At 39.1% G+C, this 22,680-nt stretch overlaps 1 protein-coding gene across 2 annotated transcripts in view; it reads right to left on the minus strand.

Annotated features, from left to right (window-relative positions):
* The window catches only part of LOC128656287 (transient receptor potential cation channel subfamily V member 6-like), a 290,583-nt gene that overhangs the window by 261,484 nt on the left and 6,419 nt on the right, over positions 1-22,680 (minus strand). The window contains exons 2-3 of one of the 2 annotated variants that reach the window (XM_053710114.1): positions 17,192-17,283; positions 4,309-4,431 (exon numbers count right to left, since the gene is read on the minus strand). In XM_053710114.1, the coding sequence (XP_053566089.1) occupies positions 4,309-4,431; positions 17,192-17,283 (215 nt within the window). The remainder of the gene's footprint in view (positions 1-4,308; positions 4,432-17,191; positions 17,284-22,680) is intronic. The other variant, XM_053710115.1, reaches the window with a different exon arrangement.

Genomic DNA, 22,680 nt, shown 5'->3' on the forward strand with positions numbered 1-22,680 from the left:
AATTATTTATTTTTACCAGTGAAACCAATATAACATCTCAACATTCACAAATATACATTTCTGACATTCAAAAACAAAACAAAAACAAATCAGTGACCAATATAGCCACCTTTCTTTGCAAGGACACTCAAAAGCCTGCCATCCATGGATTCTGTCAGTGTTTTGATCTGTTCACCATCAACATTGCGTGCAGCAGCAACCACAGCCTCCCAGACACTGTTCAGAGAGGTGTACTGTTTTCCCTCCTTGTAAATCTCACATTTGATGATGGACCACAGGTTCTCAATGGGGTTCAGATCAGGTGAACAAGGAGGCCATGTCATTAGATTTTCTTCTTTTATACCCTTTCTTGCCAGCCACGCTGTGGAGTACTTGGACGTGTGTGATGGAGCATTGTCCTGCATGAAAATCATGTTTTTCTTGAAGGATGCAGACTTCAACCTGTACCACTGCTTGAAGAAGGTGTCTTCCAGAAACTGGCAGTAGGACTGGGAGTTGAGCTTGACTCCATCCTCAACCCGAAAAGGCCCCACAAGCTCATCTTTGATGATACCAGCCCAAACCAGTACTCCACCTCCACCTTGCTGGCGTCTGAGTCGGACTGGAGCTCTCTGCCCTTTACCAATCCAGCCACGGGCCCATCCATCTGGCCCATCAAGACTCACTCTCATTTCATCAGTCCATAAAACCTTAGAGAAATCAGTCTTGAGATATTTCTTGGCCCAGTCTTGACGTTTCAGCTTGTGTGTCTTGTTCAGTGGTGGTCGTCTTTCAGCCTTTCTTACCTTGGCCATGTCTCTGAGTATTGCACACCTTGTGCTTTTGGGCACTCCAGTGATGTTGCAGCTCTGAAATATGGCCAAACTGGTGGCAAGTGGCATCTTGGCAGCTGCACGCTTGACTTTTCTCAGTTCATGGGCAGTTATTTTGCGCCTTGGTTTTTCCACACGCTTCTTGCGACCCTGTTGACTATTTTGAATGAAACGCTTGATTGTTCGATGATCACGCTTCAGAAGCTTTGAAATTTTAAGAGTGCTGCATCCCTCTGCAAGATATCTCACTATTTTTGACTTTTCTGAGCCTGTCAAGTCCTTCTTTTGACCCATTTTGCCAAAGGAAAGGAAGTTGCCTAATAATTATGCACACCTGATATAGGGTGTTGATGTCATTAGACCACACCCTTTCTCATTACAGAGATGCACATCACCTAATATGCTTAATTGGTAGTAGGCTTTCGAGCCTATACAGCTTGGAGTAAGACAACATGCATAAAGAGGATGATGTGGTCAAAATACTCATTTGCCTAATAATTCTGCACTCCCTGTATGATAGTATGAAGTAAAGTGGGTATTATGTAGAATGTGGCGTATTCGGTGTGACCGCAAGAAGTGGATATCAGTAATGGTATCGTGTGATGAGTTATCGGACCCTTTTGAATTAAAGACCCATCAATAACTTTTACAAACAGTGGATGCTGCTTCAATAAAGAGGGAATTTTATTATTTTTAATAAATTCTAAATCAATAAATAGACAGAAAGCACCGGAATCTATTATAGCTTCAGTCCTGGTCTGCTGTTGATCCCACTGTAAAGGACAAAGAGAGTCAGATGAGATGTAATTTTTGTAGGTATAAGACTATTTATACATTTTTGCTTAACCTTCTTTTGATGGTGTAATATAGGACAGGAAGACACAGTATGCTCTTTGTTAGCCCAATATAAGCATAGGTTAGACATGCGTCTCCTATTCTTCCCTTCCTGTGTTAAGGGACCTTTTATGGTGCCGATTTCCATGGGAGTGGTGCTTGAAGTAGATCTTTCAGTCAGATAAGTGGGTATTCTCTTTGGGGTTACATCAGTGGAAACATTTTCTGCACGCCATTCCCTCATTCTGCGATCAAGGGTAGTTGAAAGCTTTATCAATGCTTCAAGGGTGTCAGGCATGTTTACTTTAGATAGATCATCTTTCAGGGATTTGCAGAGACCCAACCTGAATTGATTTTAAAGACTAATATCATTCCATAAGGAGTCAGTAGACCACATTTAGAATTCCGTGATATATTCCTCCACAGGTCTTTTTCCTTGTCTTAAAGCACATGTCTTGGTTTCAGCATTTATCTGCTTGTTGGTGTCTTCATATAAAGATGCCATGGAGGCAAAAAAATTGATTAAGGGAATCTAATATAGGACTGTTAGATTGAAAGAATCGGTTGGCCGAAGCCCTGGGTTCCCCAGTAAGGAAAGAAATAGTTGTGCACACCTTAATTTTATCAGAGTGGTATGTACGAGGCTTCATGGCAAAGAGGAGCTGACAGGCATTTTTAAAATCACGATCAAGTACGATCGGATTGATTGACACCCCCTGCTGGCGGCTGATTGCCCACGAATCTGCAGGGGGCGATGTTGCACGAGCAGCTCACAAGAGCTGCTGGTGCAATGCTGAATACGGAGAGCGTGTTGCTCTCAGCATTCAGCGAGGTCTGTCGGGCCAGAGGTAATGACTTGGGGTTTATGTTGCATAATTAGTGAGGAGGATTAAGAGGGACTTGGCCAGGTTTGCGGTACTATTTTCAACCATGCAAATCGTTTGGTCGGACATAGTTCCCATTTTATTGTGGAGAGCAGTGTGGGACCGTGTTAGGCTAGACAGGAGCAAGACAAAAAATAACAAGTTGGTTGGTTCATTTATGAGGAGAATTAAATGGGATGTGATACACCATCCAGATTTAGTGTATGTGGGGCATGGCGAATTTTACTGGGATGATGGGATACACTTATGAGTTTGGCCTGTGGCTGTTTATTTTGGTGATCCAGGATGGTTTGCAGAGTATCTTGCAGCTTGGCGTGTCTGGGCTAATGGAATCAGGCCAGTCATTGGCGGAAGGTGCTTTCATGTAATTGGCAAGAGTCCCTTTTGCGCATAATGAATATGGCCATTGTTACAATTAAGTTGTCTCCCCACGGTTTGGGAGATCACATGATGTGGCTCTGGGGGCATGGGGTTCCTCAGAGCATGGTGGTTAAGAAAGGAGGTTAACGGACAGAGTTTCTTCTTCTTGTATCCATATATTTATTCAGGTTACAGCCAGGTTACATATATTAAGAATTATTTATATGGTTATTTTAAGCATTTTGTATTTAATAAACAAGCTGCTGCCTATTTTTATACCAAGTAAAATTTATGTGTTTTTATTTCTGTGAGTTATTGGGGGACGACGACGAGATACTTGACAACTTAAGGGGTCAAGAGTTTTGTACCTGTATTTTAATTAGTATCTGCAATACATTGCAATTCTGCTTAGGTTAATAGCAGCCCACATGAAATACAAGATCTAGTGCTAAAAAAACTACAACAGCTACATATCAACGAGAGGGAATCATATGCAGCTGGTGTTACTTTATGTAGGAGTTGCAAGATCTATTTACCAGCTTTATTTCAATCCTGTCACCATTAATTGTAAGCTGCCGGTCTCTAACCCCTTTTTAACAGAGGGAGTTTTTTCCCTGCCTCCCTCAGACTCCAAACTGTGTACAGTCATAGGGAGTCAGTATTATTAATAGCAAATCTTCTGAGCTGTCATAGTAAAATCTAGCTTTATTGTGATGTGTGTGTGAAAAGGGACTTGCCATTAAAATAGAGAGCTGGTAATATTTCTTAATATTACAAGACAGAAATAGTAAATGACCAAAACAGAAAAAGAAGATATTCATTTTCTTGAAAAATAAAAATAAAAAGCATGGGCTATGAAGTCAGATATTGGCTGGTCTGACACATGTTTTGGTTGGAATCCTTATTAACACATTTTTTTCTTGATTCTTGCTCCTTTTAGCTATAGAATTGTGAGCTGGGCCAATTTACAATTAAATACACTTTTCTTGTTTTCCAATAAATATATGCACAGTTTAGATCAGTAAAATAAAGGGGCATGATTCTCCCTTCTATCTAAAAGAGAATTCTTTAATATACATATTGTAATTTTTTTTTTGAATGTCTCTATACTGAATAAACCCAGGACTAAATTGTACATATTTATGTACTTAGGATATGGGGTTAGCACATCTCCCAAATGTCCTACATATTGCATGATTATCATGATCTGGGAATTCTGCTAGTCTATCATTTATTTAGCTTCCACTTATCCTGGTTTCCGGTGCAAAATCAGACACTGCCCCAGCTCCGGTCATGATCTGTCTTAACCCCACCTAAACAATAATCAGTCCAATGGCTTTAGTTTCTGCTAAATACATATCACACCTTTTCATCTTATCTTTAATAACAGAGTTGGTATTTTTTATGCAATTCCGTACCTTTATATATCTCACATTCCATTGGTTTATTGATTAGAAAAGGAAATGCATCCAGCAGTAAAATTAAGGCTTCCAGATTGTTGTACAGAGCTGCGGTATGTAACACAGTTTCCCCCAAAGCACCTGCATGATACAACAAATTAGTAAATGTTTTATATTATAAAATGATTCTGGTATGCAATAACATGTTTCAGATCATAATGTAGCGTGTGTCTACTATCTCTGATATTGTTAGTTTTATTTTTACTAGTGATGGAGGAGTACATACAATTAGACACAGGGGCAGAACTACCATTGGTGCAGCATGCGCAGTGGCACCGGGGGCCCATATCAGTGAATCTACACATACGCATGTGCAGAAAGTGTACTTTCCTAATACAGGGAAGCATTATATTACTGAAGGTTATATCTATCATTAAACTTTAAAGAAATTCATGAAACTGTAAATTAAGCTAGATTTTAATTTAATTTAATCTTGCTATAAATCATACTAGTTGTTTTCTCTGAGAATTTGATGTTGAGATATTTAGCACTAATTATGTGCAACGTAAAGGAAAATGAAACCCAACATTTTTATTTTAAGATTCAGATAGAGCAAGCAGTTTTAAACAACTTTCTAATTTACTTCTGTTATCAAAATGTCTTTGTTCATTTGTTATCGTTTGTTCAAAAAAGGAGAGATGTAAGCTCAATAACATGTCTGGAGAAGTATATGGCAGCATTTTTGCAATAAATGTTTTTAATTTGTAAGAGCCCTCGATGGCAGCACTATTTCCTGCAATGTAGTGCTCCAGATGCCTACCTACGTATATCTTAAAGGGACACTGAACCCAAATTTGTTATTTCGTGATTCAGATAGAGCATGAAATTTTAAGCAACTTTCTAATTTACTCCTATTATCAAATTTTATTTATTCTCTTGGTATCTTTATTTGAAGTGCAAGAATGTAAGTTTAGATGCCGGCCCATTTTTGGTAAACAACCTGGGTTGTCCTTGCTGATTGGTGGATAAATTCATCCACCAATAAAAAAGTGCTCTCCAGGGTTCTGAACCAAGAAAAAAAGCTTAGATTCCTTCTTTTTCAAATAAAGATAGCAAGAGAACGAAGAAAATTTGCTAATAGGAGTAAATTAGAAAGTTGCTTAAAATTGCATGTTCTATATGAATCACGAAAGAAATTTTTTTTGGGTTCAGTGTCCCTTTAACCCCTTAATGACCACAGCACTTTTCCATTTTCTGTCCGTTTGGGACCAAGGCTATTTTTACATTTCTGCGGTGTTTGTGTTTAGCTGTAATTTTCCTCTTACTCATTTACTGTACCCACACATATTATATACCGTTTTTCTCGCCATTAAATGGACTTTCTAAAGATACCATTATTTTCATCATATCTTATAATTTACTATAAAAAAAATTATAAAATATGAGGAAAAAATGGAAAAAAACACACTTTTTCTAACTTTGACCCCAAAAATCTGTTACACATCTACGACCACCAAAAAACACCCATGCTAAATAGTTTCTAAATTTTGTCCTGAGTTTAGAAATACCCAATGTTTACATGTTCTTTGCTTTTTTTGCAAGTTATAGGGCCATAAATACAAGTAGCACTTTGCTATTTCCAAACCACTTTTTTTCAAAATTAGCGCTAGTTACATTGGAACACTAATATCTTTCAGGAATCCCTGAATATCCCTTGACATGTATATATTTTTTTTTAGAAGACAACCCAAAGTATTGATTTAGGCCCATTTTGGTATATTTCATGCCACCATTTCACCGCCAAATGCGATCAAATAAAAAAAATCGTTCACTTTTTCACAAATTTTTTCACAAACTTTAGGTTTCTCACTGAAATTATTTACAAACAGCTTGTGCAAATATGGCACAAATGGTTGTAAATTCTTCTCTGGGATCCCCTTTGTTCATAAATAGCAGACTTATATGGCTTTGGTGTTGCTTTTTGGTAATTAGAATGCCACTAAATGCCACTGCGCACCACACGTGTATTATGCCCAGCAGTGTAGGGGTTAATTAGGGAGCATGTAGGGAGCTTTTTGGGGTAATTTTAGCTTTAGTGTAGTGTAGCAGACAACCCCAAGTATTGATCTAGGCCCATTTTGGTATATTTCATGCCACCATTTCACCGCCAAATGCGATCAAATAAAAAAAAAAGTTACATTTTTCACAATTTTAGGTTTCTCACTGAAATAATTTACAAACAGCTTGTGCAGTTATGGCACAAATGGTTGTAAATGCTTCTCTGGGATCCCCTTTGTTCAAAAATAGCAGACATATATGGCTTTGGCATTGCTTTTTGGTATTTAGAAGGCCGCTAAATGCCGCTGCGCATCACACGTGTATTATGGCTAGCAGTGAAGGGGTTAATTAGGTAGCTTGTAGGGAGCTTGCAGGGTTAATATTAGATTTAGTGTAGAGCTCAGCCTCCCACCTGAAACATCAGACCCCCTGATCCCTCCCAAACAGCTCTCTTCCCTCCCCCACCCCACAATTGTCCCCGCCATCTTAAGTACTGGCAGAAACTCTGCCAGTACTAAAATAAAAGGTATTTGGCCCTTTTTTTACATATGCTGATGTGTACGATCCCCCCTTAGACCCCAACCTCACTGATCCCCCCTAAAAAGCTCTATAACCCTCCCACTCTAACTTAATGGGCGCCATCTTGGGTACTGGCAGCTGTCTGCCAGTACCCAGTTTAGAAGAAAAAAATGTTTTTTTTATACATTTATTAAAAGTTTCTGTAGTGTAGCTTCCCCCCACACAAAACCAACCCCCCACCCCTCCATGATCCCCTCCATGATCACTTTTTGTGCTTAGATTAGGTTTATTTATTAAAACATTTTCCGTAGTGTAGCGGTTCCCACCCGCTCCCGCCCCGTGCACGCGCCCGCCCGCCACCCTCCGTGCACGCGCGCGCGCCCGTGCGCGCGCCCGACGATCGCGCCCCCGATCCCGCCCCCCTTGACGTCATGCGGCACACCGATGGCCGCCCACCCGCCTCCCAAGTCGGCTCCCACCCACCAACGAAACCGGCCATCGATGTCCGGTGCAGAGAGGGCCACAGAGTGGCTCTCTCTGCATCGGATGGCCGTAAAAGGTTATTGCAGGATGCCTCCATATCGAGGCATCACTGCAATAACCGGAAAGCAGCTGGAAGCGAGCAGGATCGCTTCCAGCTGCTTTCCACACCGAGGACGTGCAGGGTACGTCCTCAGGCGTTAACTGCCTTTTTTTTGAGGACGTACCCTGCACGTCCTCGGTCATTAAGGGGTTAAACAACAAATACCATAGGAACAAAGCAAATTAGATAATAGAAGTAAATTGAAAACTTTTATAAAATTGTATGCTCTGAATAACAAAACATTTTTTGGGGTTTCATTTCCTTTAATATAGTAAGATACCTTTTATTAATTACTGTATTCATTTGTGGCTATGCATAATCTTTTGTTCTATAGGGTGCAGTAGGAAAGGGTTCTGATTTCTTATACATTATATAAATAAATAATAAGAGTATTCCATTAAGTACTTACTTACTTACTGTAAGCGATTTATCCTGAGCAAACAAGATTAATAATATGGAGGCATAGGATCACACAGTTGCGGTATGTAAATAGTAGCTTTCCAATTTGCTAAAGCAATAATGTCTGTATGTTTACTTAATCAACCGAATCTCTCCATATAACAACAGAATTGCAGGTTGCAGATATCTCCCACTGACTGTTGTTAACAACACACACACGTAACGCATAGGAGGACACAGCAGGTGCAGGGGACCAATAGGACAGGGTGTTCTATACGTCCGAAGCTCACGCTGTGAGACTTGCATAATGATTGGTCCCAATACACGGTATTCATCCAATGGGAATAATTCAGAACGGAGACCTGGGCAATCATTCGCAAGCCTCGCAGCGCTGTGCAGACGATACCAAGCAAGGCTAAAGCTAAAAGTTAAAAAGGTAAACATATTGAAAATACAACTGACTAAAGTGTCACTATAAAATATAAAGTGTTTCTTTGTACAGCCGGAGTACACGGCAACCTTTGTTATAACACTAGCACTTGCCTGAGTGGTTTTCAGCATGTACACAAGCTATGCACATCCAATTATAAATGGTTATACCATTAGAATAAGAGTTTATCATTATTATAAATTTATAGAATTAAAAGGTTATTGTTTAGTTTGTACATTTATATGCTTTTTTCACAAAAGTGTACCGTAGAAATTCTGGTGTCACTTAATGAGTATATAATTGAATGAAGCTGGAGATTATGGGGTGTGAGCCCCTGAACCAATGGCAACACAGATGAGGGTTTTTAAAGCAGTAACTGTTAATCAGTTTTAAGCAGGCTAGGAGTAAGGCAACAGCCGAAACCGGTCAGCCTTTGTTCATCAGTTTGTTGGTTCAAACTTTTCTTTTTTGTGTGTTCTTACCCTGGGTTAATATACCCTTTGTATTTCAATAAAATTTATAATTTTTATCACTTTACCTGGTGCTCCTGTTATACATTTTTTTGATATTCCATTAAGTAATAATACTTTTACTATACATTTTAAAAAAAAGACAAGCTTTTTATAGTTTCCTTTATTCCTCAGGTCTGAAGAAATACTGATCAATATGGTGGGATTATACATTGAAACACAAGAAAGTCTATATGCTCATTCTTTCTTCCCTCCCTAGAAAAATATTTTCCTTTACAAGTGGTGGTGGAGATGTTAGTAGTGGTGGTGGTGGTGCAACTGCAAATGATTCTAGTACTGGCAGAGATTGCACTACTAGAGGAACTGGCAACATGGGTAATGGATAAGGCTTTTGCAGGAACTGGCTTACAATAAGGGATGACGGTTTCAATGGAAAGAATACAATGGGGACTACTGGCCTAAAAGTGGGGAGGAAGGGCTGCTGCCCATCAGGCATGGACTCTATGATGGAATCTCTTAGTCTTCCATCATCTCCTCAGGCTTGTAATCAGGTTCCTCCTGGTACAGACTAAAGGCTATAGCAGACATGCTGCAAGTCACAATAATATCCTCTTCACCTAAAACAGAGACTGGGAAAACCTACTCAATACTTCTCTCTTATCACTTACTGCTTGGAACAACAAGATCATCTATATATCCTGCAGCATCTACCCTGCTTCTGATGTGGTTGGTTAGAGAAAGCCTTTTAGATTGTGGTAAACCCTGCGGCTGCTGCTATTTAACATGGAGGGAATAAGGAAATTGGGGGGACTGGCAGTGGAATATCTGATGGTGGCCTTGGGGCAAACACAGATGCAGGTGATTTTGGGAGTAGACTATCTAAAGAGCTGACATGTACACGGAGGCTGCTTGGTAACCTTGTACCCCCTCCAAATCCTACTACTAGGCTTGGAGCCAAACAATTTCCATTTAACACCTTCTCCTTCAGTCCATTTGTTTTATGGGTGAGCTTAGATGACCCTTACTGCTACCGATGCTGCTGCTGCTAGTAGTTGTGGTAGTGATGGGCCCCACATATCTCCTACTTCTCATAGACATTGGATTGCATGCTACAGCAGATGCTAAAGATAACCCTGCTGCTGCTGCAACTACTATCTACTATGGTGCTGTAGAGAGCCTATAGCAAATTGCCAGGAACCCACTATGCCTCCACTGCAATTACAAAATTATTGTTCCAATTAGATGAGAGGTACTAGTATATATATTTGATATCTATAAAAAAAAAAAAAAAAAAAAAAACTCACTGCAAGAAAAAAAAGGATTCTGTAAAGGGTTACATTACAACTTTTTTTCCCCCCTAAAAAGGCTGCAATATATAAAGATAAAACTCTTTTATACTAAACTAGTAAAGACAAATTATAAAATTCTTGGTCCCCAGAGTTAAAAAACAATGCAGTATTTGCAGTTACAATGCACTGCAAGAAAAAATCTTATTCTGCACACAAGAGTTTTTTTCCAACAAAAAACAGCACACGCAGCTGACAGAGGCACACACCACTGTACTGTTTAGAAGCTGAAGTGTAGGTCATTAAAGATGGCTGATGTTCACTTCCACCTCCCTATGCTAGGTTAAAAGCGGATTGTACAAGCCTGTTATGTTTTTAAATGCCTGACTTTCTGGCCCTAACTTCAATTATTTAGTAATGCTCTGTCAGGTTTGGACAGGGAAGTTGTACACATGAATGGTCAGACCCCCTGTACATCAATTCAAACAAATAAGCTGATTTGTCAAATGATCTCAGCTCTTTCCCCTTTTCAGTGTTTGCTGCCTTATTTTTTGCGCCTAAAATGCTGAACACAAGGGAAATAATGTAATAAAAATGAAAAATATTGTTACTTGGCCAATTTGGTCCCCTTTCAATTGTTTACTCATTGGGGCCTATCTGTCAAGCTCCGTATGGAGCTTGACGCATCGTGTTTCTGGCGAGTCTTTAGACTCGCCAGAAACACAAGTTATGGAGCAGCGGTCACAAAGACTGCTGCTCCATAACCCTGTCTACCTGCTCTGAGCAGGCGGACAGGAATCGCCAGAAATTGACACCTCCCTGCTGGCGGCCAATTGGCCGTGAGTCTGCAGGGGGCAGCGTTGCACCAGCAGCTCTCTGCATTCATCGATGTCTTGCTGACCTGATTCGCACTGTCGGATCAGGTCCGCAAGACATTTGATAATTCGGCCTCATTATGTGGATGTATGGGCCAAAATCTGGACAAATACATATTCACCTAAAGATAAATGCACATGTCTACAAATGATTAAATTATAATCTCCTTTGGATATAATATACGTGTCTGCATGTACATCACAAAGTTTAAAAAAAAGGTTATTTTTTTTGTAGAAAATAGCAAAATGTCAGCATAGTATATTCAAATTGACTAGTAATCATGTTCTGTTAAATAAAGAAAGTTATTATGCTACATCAAATGCTTCTATATCTGGGCCTCCATTACATATGCAGCGTCACCCGCAAAATCCTCCGCCGCCAGATTTTACGCGATTTTGGTATTACATATACGGCGTAGCATACAAGTTACGTGCGTATATGTCACCCGTTGCCCGCAATTATTACTCCCAAAAGCTAACATAGAACCGTATCCAATATCCAGCGCAAGGACTTACCTGGTGAAAATTGAGAAATCTTACTCCATTTTTACATCGCCATAAAAGGCAGCCGCAGCAAGCCTTGCGCTGAGTATGGGAGCACCGTAACTCCCGAAAATGCCTGCAAAAATAAACACCTAACGCATGCGCAATGTCTATCTACCTGTCAACCGCAATCCCCCACCGCAATAACTAATAAAGTCTATTAACCCCTAAATCCGCCAACCCCAACATCGCAAACTACCTATTAAAACCATTAACCCCTAATCCGCCATTAAGCCACAACGCAATAAACCTAATCAAGTATTAACCCCTAAACCGCCATGGCCCACAACGCAAAAAACCTAACCCCTAACCTAACCCCCCTAACCTAACACCCCCTAAATGAACTAAAATTACCTAATTTACAAAATACTAACGTTACTATTAAATGTAAAAAAAAACTAACACTACTTAAAAAATAAAAATAAACTAAGTATAAATTAAAGGGGCAGTCTAATCAAAATTCAGGAGTAGACTGTCCCTTTAAGCAAGAATTACAGAAAATAATAAAATCTAAGATTACAGAAAATAATAAATAAAATTACAAAATTTTAAATAAATTACACCTAATCCCTATGAAAATAATCCCCCCCCAAATAAAAACACCCCCTAACCTAATAAACTACCAGTAGCCCTTAAAAGGACTTTTTGCGGGGCATTGCCCCAAGATAATCAGCTCTTTTGCACAAAAAATACACACAGCCCCCCTTACCAGTAAACCCCCCCACCCGCCAACCCCCCCACAAAAAAAATAACGCTAAAAACGCTAAACTACCCATTGCCCTGAAAAGGGCATTTGTTGGGCATTGCCCTTAAAAGGGCATTCAGCTCTTTTGCTGCCCACCCTATCTAAAAAAAATAAATCCCTCCAAAAACCCCTTAAAAAAGCCTAAGTCTAACCCCCAAGTGGTCCTCGCCTGTCTTGAAGTCCAGCAGAGAAGGTCCTGTTCCAGGCGGTGAAGTCTTCTTCCAAGCGGTGACCTCTTCTTTCTTCTTTCAGGAACCAGCTGGCATGGAGCGGAGGGCGGAGTTGAAGACTGGCGACTCTGGAACTGAAGACCGGCGACTCTGGAACTGAAGACCGGCGACCGCGGAGCCATGGAGCATGGAGGATCCACTTCATAGATCTCCGCCGTACACTGAATAGGAATTCAAGGTACGCAATTAAAAATGGCATCCCTTGAATGCCTATTGGCTGATTTGAGACTTCAAATTCAAATCAGCCAATCGGATGAGCGCTACTGAAATCCTATTGGCTGTTCAAATCAGCCAATAGGATAAAAGCTACTGAAATCCTATTGGCTGATTTGAACAGCCAATAGGATTCAGTGTACGGCGGAGATCGTATGAAAAGGATCCTCCATGCTCCATGGCTCCACGGTCGCCGGTCTTCAGTTCCAGAGTCGCCGGTCTTCAGTTCCAGAGTCGCCGGTCTTCAACTCTGCCCACCTCTCCACGCTGGCTGGTTCCTGGAAGAAGAAAGAAGAGGTCGCCGCTTGGAAGAAGACTTCACTGCCTGGAACATGACCTTCTCATCTGGACTTCAGGACAGGTGAGGACCACTTGGGGGTTAGGCTTAGGCTTTTTTAATGGGTTTTTGGGGGGATTTATTTTATTTAGATAGGGTGGGCAGCAAAAGAGCTGAATGCCATTTTAAGGGTAATGCCCAACAAATGCCCTTTTCAGGGCAATGGGTAGTTTAGCGTTTGTAGTGTTAGTTTTTTTTTGGGGCGGGTTTACTGGTAGGGGGGGCTGTGTGTATTTTTTGTGCAAAGGAGCTGATTATCTTGGGGCAATGCCCTGCAAAACGTCCTTTTAAGGGCTACTGGTAGTTTATTAGATTAGGTGGTGTTTTTATTTGGGGGGGGGGCTTTTTTATTTTCATAGGGATTAGGTGTAATTTATTTAAAATTTTGTAATTTTATTTATTATTTTCTGTAATCTTAGATTTTATTATTTTCTGTAATTCTTGCTTAAAGGGACAGTCTACTCCTGAATTTTGATTAGACTGCCCCTTTAATTTATACTTAGTTTATTTTTATTTTTTAAGTAGTGTTAGTTTTTTTTAAATTTAATAGTAACGTTAGTATTTTGTAAATTAGGTAATTTTAGTTCATTTAGGGGGTGTTAGGTTAGGGGGGGTTAGGTTAGGGGTTAGGTTTATTGGGTTGTGGGCTATGGCGGTTTAGGGGTTAATATTTGATTAGGTTTATTGCGTTGTGGGCTATGGCGGTTTAGGGGTTAATACTTGATTAGGTTCATTGCATTGTGGGCTATGGCGGTTTAGGGGTAAATACTTTAGAACTTCAGAGATGTACTGATTCGGGCTGATTGGGGGTCCCAGAAAAAACAAGTGGAAATAGCCAAGAAAGGCTCATTTCCATGTATGAATTGCGCCTTGTGCCATTCCATGCAACAAGGGGATAGTATCACACACCCCCTATCCGGAAAAAGGATACCCATCCATGGCCGATTTTCATGTTCCTCTAAGTACATAATATATGTCATTAAATGTCCATGTGACTTAGCCTATGTAGGGGAGACTACTCAAATGGCCAGAGATAGAATACACCAGCATAGGGCAGCAATAGGCAGCAATGATGAAGATGCCCTGGTAGCACACCATTTTTCGAGATTCGGCCACAACAAAAGCCAATTACGCTTTCAAATTGTTGACGGGGTTGCACCCCTATGCAGAGGGGGGGATAGACAACAATTACTATTTAGAAAAGAAGCCCAGTGGATCAGGAAACTGGATACTATGGCCCCTAAAGGTCTGAATAGGGACATTTCCTGGGGTAACTTTATCTGAATACCAGGGAGGCTTGACTATATACCTTAATCAGTGAGTCCCATTTGATTTCTGAAAATGCTTCTAAGTTATCTCTTTTAGATTAGATAACGTCTTTGTCAATTTCTAGGCTGCGATTCGATGATATTTCCCTGTATAGTAGATTGTTTGAATTGTCTCTTATACAGTGTAGTGGTGCATCTATTACTGCATTCAATATAATTTAGACTGATTATACAGGAGAATAGTTCTGGGCCCTGTGTTCGGATTCTATGTAAATTCACATTCTCTATAGATTATAACTCCAGTGGAGTGATTATGTTGGTCCAGAGGGCAATACATCATCAGATATTTACTATAGACTAGGATATAATTCTAGGTGCTTATAGTTAATTTTACTCTCTACGTGCTCTGCATATATACATATATTGATACTCTGGGAAATGTTATCACACGACTTTGTAATTGAGTATACAATATGCACCGTATCTATGCACTTATTTTGGTCAGGCTTAAATAGGTTATTGCTGCTGTTTAGAAAAAGGTGTGTCAAAATAGTAAATATCTTTAATGATGTATTCCTGAGTATTCCAGGTTATCTGAATCATTAGTCCCTACATATTGATACCTTTGGATAACATAATCATTTGTTGTTGGAATTTTCTAAGACTAATTAAATTGGTGCATATCTTATACTTTAACTATGCATTTATGTTGGGAAAATATCCATTCATTATTAGGATAGAATTGCGGTTTGCATATACTGTTTTCATCTTTGGAATTCATTGACTCAGTATAAATATGCTGTTCAATAACCTTTTTCTTTTTCTTTTTACTTTTTTCTTCTTCTTTTTCTTTTTCTCTTTTTTCTGGTTTTAGTGTGCTGATTCTTTTCTGTTTGATGTAAAATAAAAGTGGTATGAGTGGCAAGTCCGTGAGCTTTATCCATATCCATATTCAGTTATAGGTTTTACATCATTGAAGGTGTACATAAACAAACAACCAATGGATAACCTTATAGGGCGTTTAAGTGAGGCTGGACATTCCTTGACAAAGGGGAGGAGTCCCCGAAACGCGAGTCGGAACCAGCATAGACGCCAACACCTATACCGACCCTGTTAACGGCTACCACGATCTACACTACTTCTGAGTACAGGTATAACCTACAATAGCGAGATGGGACATTGTCAACAGTGAGTACATTTCCACACTGAAGGTTACGTCGGAGACGAGTCTGACGGTAAAGTTTCACGACACTGGCAAATCTGAAGTATCAGGTAATATCGCGGCTGATGACTGGCCCTGCAGTTTTGTTATTACTTGTACAGAGACACTGATGCTGCTGCATATTGATCTGTCCTGGTACAGATTGGGAGCATACAGATATTAACATACAATATTATAGCTTTACCGTGAGTGAAGATTGCAGGGTGTGAGGTTGCACTTACTACATGAATATACCTCGCTAGTGGGTAGATGACCAATAATCTATATCGTGGGCTATATAATTGTGATTCAAGCTGCATATTACAAGGGCAACACTTTGAATGCTTAAATTATCTGCTTCATTAGCTGTAGAACATAAGGGCGGCACTCAGATTGCTTCAAGCATCTTTTCAGTATTTTTTTCACAAACCCTGAAAAGGATATCCCAGTGTATTCCAACTACACTGTATGACCATATAACGTCTTACATTCAAGCAAGGACATTTTAGTTTGATCCTTATAAATAAGAAAGGACATTTGAGTTTGTATTTTTTCATCTGTGGAAAAGACATTTAAGTTTACATTTGGACTTTTCTTCAATTGATACAAGAAAACCTTTTTTTCAGTTTGGATACAAAAATCTCAACATGAATTGTTTCTTTTTTTCATTACTATGATACAAATGTCCCACACATGGACTGTTGCTTTTCTTTTTTGATGAGGTTATGGTGATATTGTGAAATATTATGTATTATGGTTTGCTCTATCTTTTTTGAAGCTAGAATAATACATTTTTTCTGAGTGATAGGTGGAGTGTGTCTTCACTTACTGGGGACGCCCAGTGGGTGTATTTTTTGCTCATTTTTTTTAGAATTGAGTATTACTTGCTTTTTTATGTTTAGGACTGCTTGGTGGGAGTATGGATATGTTTGGTGGATGGGGTATGTGTGGAGATGAGTAAGCTTTCATCTTTGTGCTATTCCATCTTTTGTGCTATTTCTTTTGGTATAACTTTGTATCTATAAACATTATAAATTAAAAAATTGAATTGATTTCTAAGACTCTTTGGCTGGGATTCTTTATATTTTTATATTATTAGAGTCTTAGGCCAGACTCCATCCCGTGCCTGAGCATTTGTCTGACTGAGAGGTGGTGCGGTCACCATTTATTACTTTATTAGGTTTATTGCGTTGTGGGTTAATGGCGGATTAGGGGTTAATAGTTTTAATAGGTAGTTTGCGATGTTGGGGTTTGCGGATTTAGGGGTTAATAATTGAGTTATTACTTGCGGTGTGGGTTTGATGGCGAATAAAGGGGTTAATAGTTTAAATAGGCATATTGCGTTGTGGGGGGTGGTTGGTCTAGGGGTTAATACATTTAATATTAGTAATGAGAGGGGGGGTTGTGGATATATGGGTTTTACGTGTTGGGCTTATTTTTGGGAGGCGTGTTAGACTTTTACGGGAGATTTGTTATTTTCTTTACTTTTCTTAGGCGCCGGCAGTTTCTAAAGTGCCGCAAGTCACTGGCGACTCCAGAAATCTGTATTTACACTCATTTCTGGACATCGCTAGTTTATCAGACTTACAGCACTTTATGAACTGTCGGCGGGGTTTATGTAATATCCCGATGTGGGAGGTGAAATTACGGACAGCACAGGTTCCCACGTTTGCGCCGAAACCTGCGCCGTATATTTGATCGCGCCCCTGGTTTTATAGTGCTCAAGAATCTTGTAGAAACTTACCTTTCATACATGGATCAGCACCTTCTCCAATTAGCCTTTTCAAGAGTTTGACATTATTATCCTTTGCAGCTTTGAAAAAATGATTTTCCTTCCTGCCAAAAAACATGCAGCATTAGAAAATGGTCAGTTACTCTATTTTCTTACATCATATTTTTTTCAGGAAATTGTTCTAATGCTTTATATTTTGCTTGATTATTTGTACTATAATGGATTACAATAAGCATGTGCTCTTTTCTGAACTTTTCTCTCTAGTTATTTTATAGACAAAGCATATCTTAACGAACACTAGAGGGCAGTATATTTTTTCATGATTTTTAAGGCCACTTTAAAACTGAAGAAAGTGAGGTATTTCACTTCTAAAATGACAAAAAAAACTCAGCTTATAAATGCATTTAATGTTTAAATGAAAGTATTTTTGCAATACACATGTATTAAGAAAAATATTTCTAGAAAAAGTTATTTTTCACTTTATCAGTTTGTCAGCTATGAATCATTTTATATCTTTACTGAGGAAAACATTGCATTCTGGGCTTCCTTAGCAGGAACAGTTTTTGATGCATTTGCATGGGGCATAGTGCATTTACCTCAGACAATATACAAACCTAATTTTTTATGGAAATATTTTTGCTAATTCTTAGAGTGTTTTAAAAATGATTCTCTTCATAACTGAAATGCATTCATGTAAATTTAGTTTTTTTTAGTTAGTTTCCCTTTAAGTGAACTTTGAGGGTTCTAAAACTGAACAAGATACCATTTTTGTTGTTGAAAATGCAATGCCCCTGTAACAAAATAAAATAATTTTTTTGTCTTTATTTGTCTCATAAAAAGATGTCCTTATCAGCCATTAAGAAATGATACTTCAGTTCTAATTTACATTTATTGCTAGATTTTTTCATGCACCGGTAAACAGGAAAAATTGCAGGTTTATAAGTGCATTGCATCTAACTTGTAATACCAGCGAACCTTTGCATGCACTGGTATTAATAAGTGGAGCGCAAATATCACCCTTGAGAAAGCGATATTTTGCGCTCCACTTTTAATCTCGCCCTAAATTTGCAACCTATTTCATGCAAAAATATTTTTTATATGCCTTATAGAACTGCTTTGCTTTTAATGCCTCTAACTATTTAGATATGTCATTGTGAATGTATGCCTTCTATGTGAAATTACTTTGCTTATCTTTATTACATTTCAAAACTGTAAAATCTAAGTGTCCTATCCAAACAGAACATCATTAGATTTTAAACTGTAAAACCTTTTTGTACCGAACCTTTTCAGTGTAATCTTATTTATACTTGTTCTCTTATGAACAGTAAAGAATTATCTTTCTGTTTTTGTGCACTTTTTGAGTATGAAACTCGCTAATCTGTGTCAGGTTTAATAAATATTATTTATATTTCTATACTGTTAACTGTTTTGTACAATTATTATGCTTCTATGGAATATTTTGCAGCTAGATAGAAGAAAACATTTTGAATCAAACAGTTGTTTTATCATCTAAAAGCTATTTTTTCCCACACGCTTAAGTGTATTTTGGTTCATCTAGCAATGTCATATGTGCTCGGTATACCAAGCAAGAGAAATTTGTTTTTGAAATACAGCTTATAAAGTGTATTTGAGTCCCCTGAAAGCACTCACAGGGTGTTTGATACTAAATTTCCTTGGTCTAACAAATTAGCTTTTTGCCACTTCTATCCTTATTGCAAAAATAAAAATAAATGTTGCAGCAGCAACAGAAGAAATAACACACATTTATAAACAAATTAATGTCTGTGCATATGCACCATGTTGAGCAGAAACAAAATATCATTAAAGTATATTTGAGCTGCAAGATCAAAATATAAATGCAAAAACTTACAAGTGTAAATATAAATATAAATATAAATATATATATATATATATATATATATATATTGTGTGTATATACAGTATATATATATATATATATATATACACACACACACTTGTGAGTTTTTACATTCATATTTGATCACGAGAAAAAAAAACATAATTTCTGTTAGAACTTACCTGATAAATTAATTTCTTTCATGTTGGCGAGAATCTACAAGCTGTTATGTATGGGATATACAAGGCATATACAAGGCAAAGTTTCCCAAACCTCAAAAGTCTATAACCCCCCCACCTCGCACATACCTCATGAGGAGCAGGGGAAAACGATGTGCTTTAAACAAAAAGTCACCAACATGAAATAAATTAATTTATCAAGTTCTTACATAAATTTTCGCCTAGATTTAGAGTTTTGCGTTAGAAGGGGTGCGTTAGCTACGCATGTTTTTTTTTCCCCCGCACCTTTTAAACAACGCTGGTATTTAGAGTTCTCTGAAGGGCTGCGTTAGGCTCCAAAAAGGGAGCGTACAGGCATATTTACTGCCACTTCAACTCTCAATACCAGCGTTGCTTACGGACGCGGCCAGCTTAAAAAATGTGCTTGTGCACGATTCCCCATAGGAAACAATGGGGCAGTTTGGGCTGAAAAAAAACCTAACACCTGCAAAAAAGCAGCGTTCAGCTCCTAACGCAGGCCCATTGTTTCCTATGGGGAAACACTTCCTAAGTCTGCACCTAACACCCTAACATGAACCCCGAGTCTAAACACCCCTAACCTTACACTCATTAACCCCTAATCTGCCGCCCCCGCTATCGATGACCCCTGCATATTATTATTAACCCCTAATCTGCCGCTCTGGACACCGCCGCAACCTACATTATAGCTATGTACCCCTAATCTTCAGCCCCTAACATCGCCGACACCTATATTTATTAACCCCTAATCTGCCCCCCCCAACATCGCCGCTACCTACCTACACTTATTAACCCCTAATCTGCTGACTGGACCTCACCGCCACTATAATAAATATATTAACCCCTAAACCGCCTCACTCCCGCCTCAAAAACCCTATAATAAATCGTATTAACCCCTAATCTGCCCTCCTTAACATCGCTGACACCTAACTTCAAGTATTAACCCCTAATCTGCCGACCGGACCTCACCGCTACTATAATAAATGTATTAACCCCTAAAGCTAAGTCTAACCCTAACACCCCCCTAAGTTAAATATAATTTAAATCTAACGAAATAAAATAAATCTTATTAAATAAATTATTCCTATTTAAAGCTAAATACTTACCTGTAAAATAAACCCTAATATAGCTACAATATAAATAATAATTACATTGTAGCTATTTTAGGATTAATATTTATTTTACAGGCAACTTTGTATTTATTTTAACCAGGTACAATAGCTATTAAATAGTTAATAACTATTTAATAGCTACCTAGTTAAAATAATTACAAAATTACCAGTAAAATAAATCCTAACCTGGGGAGCGGAGCCAGCACTCCACTGAGATGGCTGCACATCTGTGAGCTCCATGCCTCTGCAAGGGCAAATCTAGGTTTTTTTCATGCTTGGAGCGACAGGATCAACACCTATCTGCTAGCGGATGTGAGTTGAGGTGGTGGCGAGCACAAAGGGCAGTGGCGATGAACCATTCGGTGCTGAAATTAAACAAATGGCCGGAGCAGGTGCGGCAGACTGAGCCACGTGGGAAGCTGCCTTCAGGCCGCACTACAGACATCAAATGCCGGGCTCGGCCGATAACAGGCACCTGCAAACGCAGAGGGTACAGTGAGCCGTAAACCAGAGCCCAAAGAATAAATGGGAGACATTTAGGTGAGAACGCCACACCGCTAACAATCCGCGCCAGCATGATCCCTTCTTGTGCAGCGTTTTTAATTCTCTAAGAACCAAATGTTTACTAGCAGAGGCGCAAGTGTTGTTATTTACCAGCAATGACTCTGAAAGGGAACTGAACACATATAACCAGGGGTCTGATCTGGTTTGATTTATCACCGCACTAGTAATATCAGCACATTGTTTTTATTTCTCCTCATTCACTCCTTCCAGGCTGACGCTGTAACTCTTATCCAGATTGGCGGGCAGCACTAAGAGACAGATAATACATCCTATAAAGGGGACAGATTCTTTTAGCGACATCCTGGTGGAGGGGCAGCAGATGATTAGCCATACAGGGACATTTTGCTAACAAGAAAAGCCAGAAGCAATATCTTTCTCTGCCTGTCTGGGAGGGTTTGAGGGGACGAGCAAAGTAGGTATAAACTTCTCCCCTGCCTGGGACACTACTCCCCAATCCTGAACAATTGCAAACTTAAAAGTTGTATATCTTCCTGCACCAACCACTCTCCTAAACTCTTATTGTACTATAGCCATGTCGCCCAAAAAAGGGAATAATTCTGAAAAAATGGGTAAAAAACAGGGGCCTACCCCCTCAGTAAACAAATTCTTTAAAACCTTAGAAGCCCCGCCCTTAAGGCCTTCTGGCTCTGGAGATAGGAACTCTAGATCCCACTCATCCTCGTAATGGCAGGACAAGGGACTCAAAGATCTATATCAATTGTTAAACGATAAACGACTAATTCTCCCATGGGCGACATTGCGTCAACATCTGTACACACACACATATATATATATACAGTGTATATACTGCATATATATATATATATATATATATATATATATATATATATATATATATACAGGGAGTGCAGAATTATTAGGCAAGTTGTATTTTTGAGGATTAATTTTATTATTGAACAACAACCATATTCTCAATGAACCCAAAAAACTCATTAATATCAAAGCTGAATAGTTTTGGAAGTAGTTTTTAGTTTGTTTTTAGTTATAGCTATTTTAGGGGGATATCTGTGTGTGCAGGTGACTATTACTGTGCATAATTATTAGGCAACTTAACAAAAAACAAATATATACCCATTTCAATTATTTATTTTTACCAGTGAAACCAATATAACATCTCAACATTCACAAATATACATTTCTGACATTCAAAAACAAAACAAAAACAAATCAGTGACCAATATAGCCACCTTTCTTTGCAAGGACACTCAAAAGCCTGCCATCCATGGATTCTGTCAGTGTTTTGATCTGTTCACCATCAACATTGAGTGCAGCAGCAACCACAGCCTCCCAGACACTGTTCAGAGGGGTGTACTGTTTTCCCTCCTTATAAATCTCACATTTGATGATGGACCACAGGTTCTCAATGGGGTTCAGATCAGGTGAACAAGGAGGCCATGTCATTAGATTTTCTTTTTTTATACCCTTTCTTGCCAGCCACGCTGTGGAGTACTTGGACGCGTGTGATGGAGCATTGTCCTGCATGAAAATCATGTTTTTCTTGAAGGATGCAGACTTCTTCCTGTACCACTGCTTGAAGAAGGTGTCTTCCAGAAACTGGCAGTAGGACTGGGAGTTGAGCTTGACTCCATCCTCAACCCGAAAAGGCCCCACAAGCTCATCTTTGATGATACCAGCCCAAACCAGTACTCCACCTCCACCTTGCTGGCGTCTGAGTCAGACTGGAGCTCTCTGCCCTTTACCAATCCAGCCACGGGCCCATCCATCTGGCCCATCAAGACTCACTCTCAT

The sequence above is a fragment of the Bombina bombina genome, chromosome 4, assembly GCF_027579735.1.
Source record: "Bombina bombina isolate aBomBom1 chromosome 4, aBomBom1.pri, whole genome shotgun sequence".
NCBI lineage: Eukaryota > Metazoa > Chordata > Amphibia > Anura > Bombinatoridae > Bombina > Bombina bombina.